The following is a 13,668-nucleotide window of genomic DNA, read 5'->3' as shown; positions in this document are numbered from 1 at the left end:
AATTATCTGTTGTTGTTGTTGTTGTTGTTGACGATTTTTTTTAATCACAGCAGCCCCAGTTTAGCGGATTGATTTACTCCTAGTATTGGTAAATATGATCACGTGGGCTCCACAACCAATGGTTGAGGGTTGCAGTCTGCAAAATACTACGATTGTTCTCAGGGAGGGTATCATATACAGTTAACAGTGTAACCTTTTATATGACTAAGAGGGGAGCCTAAAAATGTCGTCTAGTGGCACCATAAGTAACTATTATGTCGATTCTCTCATAGGCCATGAAAGCGAAGAAGTTTACGGGAGTAGATTCGTCCAGGCAGGTCACAGTGCGACCTCCAGGCCATCAGGTGTTGCAGAGAGTTCAGATTTTTCTTCCTGTAGCTTTGCACCAAAATCCACCGTGTTCTCCACTTCTTGGTCCACGGTCCATCCTCAGCCGTCTGCGGCAATGACAGGGATCTACCATCCCTACATGCACCAGCCCCACTTAGGGGCAGCCGAGACTGGCAGATACGTGCGCTCCTGGATAGAGCCCTTCCCCGGCTTCCCCAGCAGCAGCTCCAGCTCCTCCAACGGGCGCCACTACGGGATAAAGCCTGAAACGGGAGCAGCTGCCTCCTCTTCCTCCTCCTCCTCCTCCTCCTCCACATCCAAAAGGACTGAGTGCTCCTCGTCCCGGGAGTCTCAGGGGATCAGTGTGCCCGAGTACACGTGCAATTCCTTCCTGCAGGAGACCCGGGAGAAGACGGCTACTTGCAGCCCCAAGAAGCCTCCAGGCTGCAGCCACAACCCCAGCCCGAGCAGCGATCTGAAGGAAGAGAAGCAACAGCAACTTGACCCAAGTAAGTAAAAAAGAAATTGCCCCTTTGATTTATTGCCGAAACCTGTAAGGCTCCAATGTGCAAAACTGATAGTTTTACTAACCTATAAAAACGTCTAGACGCCTACCCTAGCGCAAGCAGCAACAAGCACCCATAAAAGACTCCACATAACCACCTACCATCAAGACATGATTTGTACAGTAAACAGACTGGGGTATTAAGGCTTTTATGATAATTCCTACAATGTTGTGAAAAGAGTCCATCCTTCGTTAAATTTAATTTAATGACCTTTCTCCCCTCACCCCCGTCTTCTCCTTCTCCCTATATATCTCCCCTTTTCCAGATAATCCGGCAGCAAACTGGATCCACGCTCGTTCAACGAGGAAAAAGCGTTGTCCCTATACAAAGTACCAAACTCTGGAACTGGAAAAAGAATTCCTCTTTAACATGTATCTGACTCGGGACCGCCGTTACGAAGTAGCTAGGATTTTAAATCTCACAGAGAGACAGGTCAAAATATGGTTTCAGAACAGAAGAATGAAAATGAAAAAGATGAACAAGGAGAAAGGAAATAAAGGAGACTAGCCCGGGTGTAGACACGCGTTCCTCTTCATCCCCCTCCAGCACCAGATGCGTTTTTGCAGAACTTTGTATCAATCTGGTCTCTTAGGTAGACATGGAAATGTGGTCTGTGTCAGGTTTTTGGGGGGAAATCTGTCTTGCTCGCCAATGTGTTTATAAAAGTTGCTTCATTTCCCTCTCCTTTTCCCACAAACTGTTTGGTTTATGATATTGTGAGTGCACGTTAGCTTTGGGACCTTAATGTTAAATGTTTGACATGTTTCTTAAAAGGTTATGTAGTGTAGATAGTCACTTTGCCAAAATAAAGGTAAAGGACATAATTATAATTATGATAATAAATATAAATATTGAAGTACACTTGTTTAAATCAATAGCAGTATTGTGTTGTCCATGACTTATTAAAAGAAACCATTACCAAAACCTTTGCTTTCTAGTCCTGAATTTTGTCCTTTGCAATAGGTGCCAGAGTGAGGCAATGAGAACATTGTATTTTTTCTTCTTCAGCGCACTGTAGGCGATTGTGTCATACCTGAAGCAGTTTTCAATAGGCCTAGCATTTACTGATGCCTTGGATTGTTGGAGTTCTGAATATTGGTAAATGTTGTATCAGCCACCACATGTTTCTAACTAAAGACCTGTTGTAATTATTGTCAGTTATTCCATAATAAACTCTGACTTGATCAAATGAAATCACTGCAATTATATAAGCAATGTGTGCCTTCCTCTTCTTTTGGCACTCATAATTAGCCGCAATCATATGAAAACAATAAATGCACTATTTTCTCAATGTCTGGTATATGCTCCAATAAGTATTTGTATGTAAAATACTGGTTAATTTATCATTAACGCGAGGCTTTAAAAAGGCAATAGAGACTCTGATCTCTCGGTTATTTTGTACACAGGAATTTTGGAGAGAAGATTGATGCACACTGTAGCTCCAGATGAAAACTACTTCAACACAGATACTAATACAGCGTTACATTTGTAGTTACAGAGATAAGAAAAAAAGATTCACAAGGTTTCTACTATAGTCAGCAACGACCTTCTCTAAAAGTTTATCACAAGGGATTTGGCTTATATTATATATTGGTACATAATTTTTCAGGAAACACGTTATACACAAATTGTCTTTCAAAAATTAGTGAAGTTTCACAAGTGATCTCTTGGAGTAATCTAGGAAATATTTCCGAAATGGATCTCCAAAGCCAAATATTTACGATGATGCCTAATTAATTATGTTTTGCCATTTGAATCTCTGTGCTGTTTAATCTGACCACTACTAGCTTCAGAATGGATTAATGCCACTTCCAGGTTATCAGCTGGGGGAGAGGGGCGAGAGCATGTAGCAACACGTCTTATGCCTTCAACATTTATAAACACACGACTTTATCAAGATAATTAAGATGAAGTTCATTGTAAAAGAACTTTGCTTTGTTTAGAGAACAGCCATTCAAATGAAGGCTCTGTAAATATTTATGAGCAGTTGTTTAAGATTATGGAAAGAGTTGCAGAAACCTGATACTTCATATTTTTACCTCTGGAAAAAAGTGGAAAGGCAAATAGTGCTAAGAAAAGGTGTTGCATTGCTTCCCCATTCTTTGTCAGCCCTATACCTATAATTCTTTTAAAGCAGGAAGAACCTAGGTATAATAAAACCATTGAGATGGCTAGACGTCTGGACCTAATGAGTTTACGATATGCTATGGCGCTTTTCTTTGAAACTATCTTATTTTGATGTTTGCGGTTGTTAGAAGAAAACAAAAATATAGACAAAACTCGGTCTTAAAATCTGGACTATAAACTGCAGTATGTCACCTTTGGGTCAAGACAATACGGGCAAGAAAAGACACTCAGGTCGAAAAGTTAACAGAGGTTTTAACATTTAATTGATTGTTAAATTATATTTGTAGAAGTGTTAGATGGCGATAAATACTGATACGAATATGGGCATATTTTTTAAAGTAGCCGTTTTTCCTGGCTGATCTCAGATGTACACTGTATTGCTGCAAGTGGGACGCTTTGTTGCGTTGGTTCCATTACACAGGCTGGGAAGGAATCGCAATCATACTAAGGCGAGATGGATAGAACCTGATTTTAATATTTGCAAGTCGAAATGAAAGAGTTGAAGTTGTTCTGTTTTTTGCGTTGTATAAACGTATATTTATTTCCAAATGGTCTGAGGGAAATGAAGGCGTTTCGAGCCACTGGGTAGCCTACAACATCCATTTAAACAAAGTACTCTCTGTGTCCAACGACACGACATTTTCATTCCTATACGCTGACTGCTTTAAGAATGAAATATAAGAAATATACTATTTACCAATCAGTTAAGTGGAATGTTTGGTGTATTTGGGATAAACAATTGGCTGGATGGTGAAAAGAATCGTCTTTACGTAAGTTTACAGCTACAAAAATAATTAAATCAAAAGCAAGTTCAAGGCAGAAAAATTCTGAACCTGAAAATACCAAACCTCTAATATTAGTGAGGTAATATGTGAAGTAACAGGACCAAAAATGGGATAGCAACGGTTTTCAACATTTAAGACCTTAGACGTCTATACTGACTGCCTTGTGTATAGAAAACACTTAATTTTACCCGGTAAAATGGAAAGAGTAGTATATGTGTGTTAAAAGATATGGTATTATGAACTATGAATAAAAAGCTTTTTGTGACTAAGGAATTCAACTCCACGCTACTTCTCAGTGTAAAGAGTGCTGGTCTCTACATTCCTTTGGCTTTGTATGCATTGTTTAGATAACTTTAGATGTTGAACGTGAAAGATAAGAGATGGTATTTATATAATTCATAGAAGCCAGAGTTAAAACAAGTAAACTACTTTTAAATCAAGGTAGAGTACAAGTATATAAACAGAGAAGTAAAAGAATTGGCTGCGGATAACGATTTCAGTTGACCACTAGAGAGCGCTGTTGCTCCATTTTATTATTCTTGAGCCGACAATGCTTCTGGCTTTCGTGCAGAATATATTTTTATTAAAAATATAGACAATCCTACTTTTAATCATGAATTTTATATTTGTAATCGAAATTAAACAAGTGTAACTGTTTTTTACTATGAGTTAAATGGATAGCTTAGAAAAACCTTGCGTAATCAGTAGTTTTGAGATGACAAAAAGATTCTTGCAGACTATACCGTACATGGCACAATATTTAATTATATGAAGCCATAAATATGTAAACATCTATGTTTTTTCCAGGAGGTTTCAGCTCATTGTATTATATTTAAGTTATGACAATAAACACAATGACAAACTCCTTTACTTATAAGTTGTTCCCTGAAAAAAAAGCTCTAAGTAATGCTGGCTTATTGGGCCTATTGTTGAAAAAATGCTCCCTGTATTTTCTAGGATTTGTTGGTGAAACCATAAAATACTTGAAGCTCTTTATGAATATTAAGGAAACGTCTTGTGTATTCTTTTGATTAATTTACAGACTTCTGGAGTATGAACATAAACGTTATAAAGATAAAGGGTAAAAGAAGGTAAGAAGCTAAGTTTGAAAGATATTTTTTTTCCAAAAAAAATTGTGATCTTATCCTTGTGTTTTACAAACAAGGCGAGGTTTATTAATGTCAGAACTGGTATATGTTTCATTAAGATAAAACATATATCTAATTTTTCTCTAAATGATCATCTGCGTATAATAAATAATATTTACGGGTCCAGGGGAAAAAAACCTGCAAATTTCCCAGAGAATAAAACACATTTATTTTAAAGAACAGTTAGGACCGTAACAGACAGATATACTGTTATGAAATACAATACATTGCTATATTTCACAAGCAATCTCTAGATGTATTCCTACACCCAATTAGCATAGCAAGGAAAATAAGGTCTGTCTCGATAGCCGTACATTTCCATCTCACAAAAGGAATCAATAGGATAATCTTTTACGGGCTGACTCCGCTCCCAGTTGCGCCGGTGTAAATCCTAAACGGTGTAGCTCTTCTAGATCTTGGGATTCACCCTGCAAATCAGGTGGGCAGCCTTTTTCACACAAGAAGTATGCGTTGTCATAAGTAAGGGCGGCTCCATTTCATTGGGATGTGCAGGATCGAGGCCTACATTTGCAGAATACCAATTCAGTATGTTTTTAGAACACACATACTCAACTGAACACAAGATACTCGTTAGAAGCAATTACAGATTAGAAACCATAACACCAACAATAATTTGCGTCTATATCCTTTAAAACAGCTGAGCTGGAAAATAAATTCTCCGGAATAGCATTGTATATTTTATGACATTCTATTTCTTCCTTTCCGCCGAAGGATGTCTTAACGTGTTTTATGTTAAACTGGATATTCTTTCCATGACATATGTTTCTGTCTCGAGTTTTTATGCATAGACAAGTTCATTTTGTGGAAGTTACCACATGTTACCTACATAAACAGAAAAAAAATAAAGTTTATTGGACATAATAACATAAGGGAGAAGTATGTGTGTGAGAGAGACAGAGAGAGATGGGAAAGGATTCTGGAATCTCTTTTATGTAACCACAAATATTTTTTTCGATTCGCACAAGACGGTCACACATGGCTCTGACTGGATCTATATAATATTTCACCTCAATATTAATGTCCTGTTTTAAACAGACAATGAGATCATATTCATGTTTATCCTATAAACTGACTGCTATTTAAGGAAACGCTTTTGGCGAAATATGGAAAAATCAGGAGTCGATTCTGCACCGCTTCAAACCAGCGGGAGTTTGGCCACTGACTCCTGTGGGAGCTGGATCAGACTCTCAAATCTTGGTTTGAATTGAATTTAAAGACCGAATCACTAAATTCGTAGGGAGGGATTTGATTGATTCCCGGTATTCTTTGCCCGGATAACAGCTTAATAACGCGGAGCTTCAGGCATGGAACGCTGGAACAAACATTGACCAGCCTCTATACTCCATGAATTATTTGGGGGAGCTCCATGGCCTGTGTTATACAACAGGTCAGACTAGATGGCCACAACGGGCCCTTCTGGCCTTGGAATCTATGAATCTCCCTTGGCATCCAGCTGGAGAGAATTCAGAGAGAGCAGCGTGTACTGTACACCGAGAAATGCAAATAGTCTGCGAGCCATTCCTTCCTTCCCTGGCCCCTGAGAACCTTCCTGCCCTATTTCTTATTCCGTCCCCAAGCGATGCTAATGCTCACCCACACATTCTTCTTTTCTTTTTTTTCTTCTTCGCTAATGACGTTCACCCAGGGTGAAATGATGGAAAGTATATTCATAGGCATGATTTCCATTCAGTATCAATTAACCTGGGAGTCGCAGCCATGCGTGCACTGCGTCAAGGGTAAATGTGCATCTCATTTCCAACCTCTGCTGTCCTAGACAATAGCCTGAGTTCCTGCGGAGGACACCGGGGCCTTTCTCTTTTGCATGGGTTTACATGTACAACAATCATCTCCCCGTTGCATTTCCAGCGGAGATGTATGGGTGGCTATAGGGCCAGACGATCAGCCCTTATTTTGCTTCTCCGGGTTAGGTGCCTTTCCTCGCTCCCCCAAGTCTCCCCTTGGCCCGTGTGTTACACAGGCCTGCGCCTGCACGTTAGCCCTACCATTGAATTTGGAAGAGGCACGTTAGCCCTTGGCAGAGCTGCCTGTTTATGGCAGGCGTGGGTGTCTCTGTGTCTCAGGGCAGGCGTCTGGCCCCCAGCGCGCTCAGCCATTGGATCAACCCGCCCCGCAGTTATCTGGGGCCGATCTCTCGGCCTGCTCCGCGGGGTTTTAAATATGCGCTTTCCGAGCACACCCCGGGGGTGCAGGTGGCGGGGGCGGGGAGGGGGGTATTTGCGCTGTGGCTCGGGAGCGGGACGTGCCAAGCGAGGCCGAAGCTCCCCCTGCCCGGCAGCGCGTGTGCGTGTGTGTGGGGCCGCGGTGTGTGCCTGATAGGAAACCGTAAAAGCAGCGAGGCAGGTCATTCGGGGAGCGAGTCCGTCCCAGCCCTGGGCACCGCCGCGGCGCAGAGCAGCAGCCGGACGGCAGCGGCGCCGCCAGCAGCGCAGCGCAGCGCAGCCCAGAGCAGAGCGGGCCGGGCCGGGGCGGCCGCGGCAGCCCCTCCCGGGGCCTGGGCCCCCCGCGCCGCCTGCTGCAGCTGCTGTGCTGGCCGCGGGCCCCCTCCCCCGGCCGCGGGCAGCGCCCATGAGCTCCTACTTTGTCAACCCGCTGTACGCCAAGTACAAGGCGGCGGCGGCGGCGGCGGCGGCGGGCGAGCCCCTGGGCCCCGCGTACTACGACTGCCCCTTTGCGCCCGAGCTGAGCGGCCGCCACGCCGCCGCCCTGCTCTACGGGACCAGCGCGGCCGCGGCGGGCTTCCAGCCGCACCCCGGGCCCGGCGGCGGGGGCCCAGACTATTACCTGCCGGCCGGGGGGAGCCCCGCGGCTGCCTACCAGCCGCCTCCTCCCCCCGCGCCCGCGCCGCCTCCTCCTGCCCCCTGCGGCGGGATTACCTGTCACGGGGAGCCCGCGAAATTTTACGGATACGATAATTTACAGAGACAGCAGCTTTTTACGACCCAGCAAGAGGCCGAGCTGGTACAATATCCTGACTGTAAATCGTCCAGTGCTAATATTGGCGAGGAACCAGACCACTTAAATCAGAGCTCGTCTCCCGCTCCAATGTTCCCCTGGATGAGACCGCAAGGTTGGACGCTGGCAAAACCAATTTGCTTCCATCTCACGTCTGAGTTCTAAACTTCTTTCCCTTCTCCCTGCTCCTCCTCTCCCTCTTCCTGTCTCTGCGGCTCTGGGTGTGCTGGGACCGCGCTGGTGTGTGAGAATAAAGTAACACAGCGAGGAAACCAAAGTCTGTGCCGTAGGTGCAGGAGACACCAGGGTAGCATGAAACTCTCTGATCATACGCATAGGGCGTAAATCCCATGAATACAGGTACACCCGTGACAAAAAAGCCCTGTGCTTAAATGTAAATACTGGATCTGTTTTTCCAGCGATCAGATCATAAAACAAGCCAGTAAGTTCTGACGTGTAATGAAAGCAGAGTAGTGTAATGTCTACGGCTATTTTTCTGTACCCTTGTACACAACTTCATATCTAACTAGCCACGTATCTGTATTAATCCGTCTATATGCACCTAGCTAGTCTCCTAGCTGTATGGTTATATCTAGCTGAACAGACACATATAAGCTCCCAGGGCGATGAGCTCTTTGTTTTGAAAAATCCTGTTTTTGTTTTAATCAGCAGCGCCTGGTAGGAGGAGAGGAAGACAAACATACAGTCGTTTCCAGACGCTAGAGCTGGAAAAGGAATTTCTGTTTAACCCTTATCTGACACGGAAGAGAAGGATTGAGGTATCCCACGCGCTAGGACTCACCGAGAGGCAGGTAAAGATCTGGTTTCAGAACAGGAGGATGAAATGGAAAAAAGAAAACAACAAGGACAAATTCCCAGCTTCCAGGCAGGAGGGAAAGGAAGGGGAGGCCAAAAAGGAAGCACATGATCTGGAAGAAGACAGAGCTGAAGGCCAGACGAATTAAGTTTGGCTTTTAAACATTAATAAAAGATTATTGGAAATAACGATCCACATATGTTGGGAAACACGGTCGGTTTTCTTTGTTGCAAAGGTCCTTACGTGTGTTTCAAATTATCCTATGTCATTGGCTTGACGTTTCTGAGCTTTGTGTTTTGTGGTTTTGTTTTTACTGTATCAGACACAATCTCTAGCTCACATATTCTTATTTACATGGAAATTTGATACCGAATTTGTAGCAATATATTTTATTGTAATTTTCCAATGTTTAAAAGATGGTGATTACTGTCAACGACATAAACTTCCTAATGATAAGTACCAATAAGCGAGACATAAAATGCTTTATTAATCGGAACAAGTGCACTTGTACTATTTTAAACTTTTTCCTATATTATGTTGAGTAAGTTAAAGAAATCTAATAATTTTGAAGAAATTATCTTGTTAAACTATTTACCTTCTATTATTGATATTGATTAAAATAAACATAATTTTATTCAAATGTAATACTTCTCAGTTCTCCCTTCTGTAATTCATTGGCTCGATAACCTTCTGGAGCTCTGCAATTTCCGTAACTTTTTCCTTTAATCGTTTCTCACTATATATGGTATTGCTGGGAGAACGTAAGCCAAATATTTCGAAAGAACATAGCCGAAAAATGGCAATCTTTTAAACAAAGAACAGGTGACCTGAAGTCTATGGAAAGTTCGGTAGCCACAAGGGTTTAAAAAGAAAAAGAAAAGAATAGCCTTTATCTTGTTCCGGCTGAGTATATGGAAGCTTGTCATTGATTTCAATGGTAGCAGACATTTAATTTTTTGCTGTGTTTGAGAGAAAGAACTTTGTTACGATTAAATCGTCTATTGAGCGAATACTTGAAAGGCTGATGGTATAATTCAGAAGGCCTGTTCCTGCATTTCTATTACATTTCTGTTCTACGTAGTCTCTTGAGGTCATTGGGGGTTTTGGGGTGCACAGGTAATGCAGGATCGGGTCCATGCTAATTAACTGTCCAACACTGCTACTGTTTCACACTTACTAGAAACCATTCATCTCACCAGGAATTTTCCTCGTATTTTCATTTTCAGCTGCTGTTGTAATTTTCATAAGTTACATGGTATTTGTCCATTTTCCCTTTTGCAATAGTTGTTTATTTAAGGGTCACCATATTTATTTGTGTGGGCCTGGTAAGATCGTTTAATCCATCTTGATTTTTTTTCTAATGGTGCAGGTCCGCACGTCTTCGTACTGTTATTCTTGAAAACAGCAATGCCTCTTGCAAATGAATATTGTGATCAAAACTCAAATTAGTAGAACACATCTCTGACTATTTCATAAAATGTAGATCGCTTTCATTAGGCATGTACTGTCTGCATTTCCACAATGATACGTCTTTGTAATACTACAGAACATCAACTGTCAGCAGGGTAATAAAGTTTATTTCCATTTTTTAATTTAGTAAGAGACATATATATGACACTGCTAAATTACAATCCAATTTTAATTAAGAGTATTCAGGTTTCAAAAATATTATGCATCAAGTATTTCAGTGTTGTTTTAAGTTTCAACTGTTACAAAACCTAAGTAGAACACAAGGTGTCTCTGAAGTGAGAAGTGATGCTTTATGTATGTATGTATGTTTGTATGTATGTATGTATGTTTGTATGTATTATCATCGGACTCTGGCACACACCAGTACGATGCTATTGGACAGGTGGGCTTTTATTTTATCTTTAAAGGAAAGGGCAGCCAAACACAGGACTTCTATCCTGCTAAACCTCATTCATCTAAATATTCTTTACTCACATGAGTACTCTTGTGTCTACTAGGTTTGGAAGCGTGAAGAAAAGCTACTTAAGTAATTGAGTCTTTTCAGGATCCGGCCCTAGACCAGTACAGATCGAGACAAGCACAAACAAAGGGAAAGCCCTTTTTACCCCTAAAAAAAAGCTATCTGTATATTTCTGGCTTTTGTTTTTCACTCATTTCGTGCGGGGCTGTTTGAAAACAAACCCTTGGGGGCTGATATAGTGTAGTCTCATTCATCCTGAAATTTAGAGATATACAGCGCCCCAGAGGACAATGTTTATATTTGGAACAGGCGATGTAAAAGGATCTCACCAATAAAGCTGAAGGTCCCCAGGATCTCATCAGAAAAGCATACCATGCTACTCGTGCTTTTGCTTGAGACACAGGCAAGTCTAACTCCTTTAGTGTAATGCTTCTATTTTTTTTTCCTGATAGAGAAAATACTATTTTTCTCTCCGAGGCATGATATTTCGCATGATCTGATTGGACCGAGTGAAAATAATCCTTGTTTGGTGAAGATTTCTATTTCATAGTCTCAAGATTTTGCTTAGAACCTTCTCCTTCCCGTAATCCCTCACGCATTACATGAATTATGTTTCTTGCAAAGAAACCACAGGAACGCGCTCAGTGGTGCAACAAATGGCTTCCCACTCTTAAATTATCTGGTTAATAAACAAACATGTCCTCACGGAAGCAGAAATCTAAATTTTGCTGAGGACATCAACCTTAAAATTATGTAAACACCAGTTGCCTGTAAGGTATACTGGGGAGGGGTGTGTAGTGGGTATCGGAAATGGCCTACACTCCAGCCCAATCTGTGTGCAGTCCTGCGCTGCGCTGTTTACTCAGACCAAACTGCTAGTTCCGACAAGCCCCGATCCTGCTCCCTTTGAATTCAGTGGTGCAGGATCAGCCAGTAATGAGAACTGTATCAGTGGAACAAATTCCAGTCTCAGTTGCTTCCCTGAAAATCTGTATTAATTCCACTGAACTGAATAGAGTGTTCCCGGATTTGACACGATCTAAGTAGGTATGAAATATGGCCTAAAAACTGGCGCTGGGCGATGATTTTATAAAATTCAGGTTAACTGGCTTCTTTTAGGCAAATCCACTTGTTACTTCAGACTGAACCTCATCTAAAGAAAACAGCCTTGAAGGACGCGTGATTCAAGCAAAGCTATTGTTCTGATCTATTTGATAAAGGTGGAAAATTTAATCTCCTACTTGGGTAAAACTCGTAGACGTGTGGAGACTGCAGAAAATCCGTGAAGCAAACATTTTGCTGCATGAATTTGCATAAATACACCAGTACCCCCCTAGTGTCAGCAAAGGCTATGTGATTTGGTAATGCAGATTTACAGGTGACCTGATATACTATATTCTATTTTTTTTAATATCAGCGCTAAAAATATATTCCCTGACCCAAGACAACATAAACGTATTTGCTCCGGACCAAAACTAGCTTGACTAAATTATATATAGGAAAATCCTGTTACAGGGAAAGCCATTTTGAAAGGCCAGGACTGTCTGAGCGCGCGTACAAATGACTAACGTAGTCTATAAACCCGAATGTTGCTTTTTAACGTGGCAATTTATCCCATTGATATGGATCAACCCTGATGAAGACTTCTGTGGACAAATATTTGATTCTAAAATAAACCTATTTTTCAAAGAAGGGGATCAAAATACAGATATTTATTACAAAATTGCTTGTTGGCACGCTTTTCCAGAGCATGCCAGTATAAACAGGCTACCAGCAAAGAAGAGGAACTTAAGTTCCACGCACTCTGTGCAATTTATTTGCGGTGGGCTAACAATATTACCCCAGAGCGCATCCATCTCATTCGTTCTTGGGGAAAGCCCCCCCTCCCAACACTTTTAATTTGGACTCTGTGAGTTTATAAAACTATTTCGTACCCTTGGCTCTCGGATATCAGTGTGGAATTCTGCTACACACAGCGATGGCACAAAATGGCCCACAGTATGACAGCATAGGGCCCCGTGAAATCCGGGTCCTGTGATTTACAGAGGGAGAGGCAACATTTGGAATGAAAAGTGGGTTTGATGTGCTAGTGAATGCAGCGCCAGTTCAAACAAATCCCCAAGAGCAGTTAGAAAATGGCACCTTTAATTTTTGCACAGGTTGTGCGATTTAATTTCAATTTTCAACATCTGTACTTTAAATGAGTGAATTACAAAATATCTCTGCAGTTGATACCTCTATGCATGGGAGTTGTTGTGTGTATTGCACTTGTGTGGCATTCATTTCGGTGTCCCTTTGCTCACGTGTAATTCACTCATGTGGAATATTAAAGAAGAGGGTACATACGTTTCAGAATACTTTATTTTTAACTCTGTTTTCCATTTGTGTGCACAATTATTTTGGATGCTGATAGGACAGGACTCGTAGCAGTTTCCTAACGTCAAAATATGAGGAGGAAACACCCAGGAATGTCAGGCGATTTTGCTCCGATCTGCATTTATATAGGTCCAAGGATATTTTTTAAGAAATCAGAGTTGTTGTTTTTTCTGAGGAGCCAATGTCATAAGCATGGCTGTTTTCTCCAAATGCAAACGGATTAATTAAACTCACTTAAAAATGAAAAAAAAACACGCAGCAGTTGAACAACGTGGATGATTCCACCTTCGAATCAAAGAAGCCACCGAGCAATCTGTGTGCATTATAAATTTGAGACTGGTTAGGAAGGAGTTATTCCAGATCAGTTTATCTGTAAGCTATCAGTGAGCTTGAGTTCAGTAGTGGGCGCTAATGCAGTTCCGCTTCTTTTTGTTGGGGGAAAATATAAATAACATACATTAAAAAACTGATTCAGAATAAATTCCAGCACTCCTGGTATATGAAAACCGAGAAATGTAGATAACAGGTAGGGAAGAGGCTCTCCCCTTTGAATAGCGCTGGCACCAGAACTCTGAGAGGACCCCAGAGACTTTAG

General features: G+C 41.6%; 2 protein-coding genes across 3 annotated transcripts; both read left to right on the top strand.

The window, feature by feature from the left end:
- Positions 1 to 223: 223 nt before the first annotated feature.
- Positions 224 to 1,710, top strand: HOXD9 (homeobox D9). Its single transcript, XM_050969075.1, has 2 exons — positions 224 to 839; positions 1,162 to 1,710. Exons 1-2 carry the CDS (start codon positions 224 to 226, stop codon positions 1,401 to 1,403), a joined length of 858 nt encoding a protein of 285 aa, XP_050825032.1. The 3' UTR covers positions 1,404 to 1,710.
- A 5,853-nt stretch (positions 1,711 to 7,563) lies between these two features.
- On the top strand, positions 7,564 to 9,293 carry HOXD8 (homeobox D8). Of its 2 annotated transcripts, none has more exons than XM_050969080.1 (2): positions 7,564 to 8,065; positions 8,623 to 9,293. In XM_050969080.1, exons 1-2 carry the CDS (start codon positions 7,564 to 7,566, stop codon positions 8,913 to 8,915), a joined length of 795 nt encoding a protein of 264 aa, XP_050825037.1. In that variant the 3' UTR covers positions 8,916 to 9,293. The 2 variants fall into 2 exon arrangements, with proteins under 2 accessions (XP_050825037.1, XP_050825036.1); XM_050969079.1 differs by having other exon boundaries at positions 8,620 to 9,293.
- Positions 9,294 to 13,668: the final 4,375 nt, after the last annotated feature.

This window comes from Gopherus flavomarginatus, chromosome 10 (genome assembly GCF_025201925.1).
Source record: "Gopherus flavomarginatus isolate rGopFla2 chromosome 10, rGopFla2.mat.asm, whole genome shotgun sequence".
Taxonomy (NCBI): Eukaryota; Metazoa; Chordata; order Testudines; family Testudinidae; genus Gopherus; species Gopherus flavomarginatus.
This window is presented reverse-complemented; position numbering and strand designations above follow the sequence as displayed.

Bases quoted from the DNA above. Each gene is read 5' to 3' on its own strand.
- HOXD9 (XM_050969075.1), top strand. From the start codon at position 224: ATGTCGTCTAGTGGCACCATAAGTAACTATTATGTCGATTCTCTCATA. The intron at 840-1,161 runs GTAAGTAAAAAA...CCCCTTTTCCAG, and splicing joins GCAACAGCAACTTGACCCAA to ATAATCCGGCAGCAAACTGG.
- HOXD8 (XM_050969079.1), top strand. From the start codon at position 7,564: ATGAGCTCCTACTTTGTCAACCCGCTGTACGCCAAGTACAAGGCGGCG. The intron at 8,066-8,619 runs GTTGGACGCTGG...TGTTTTAATCAG, and splicing joins CCCCTGGATGAGACCGCAAG to CAGCGCCTGGTAGGAGGAGA.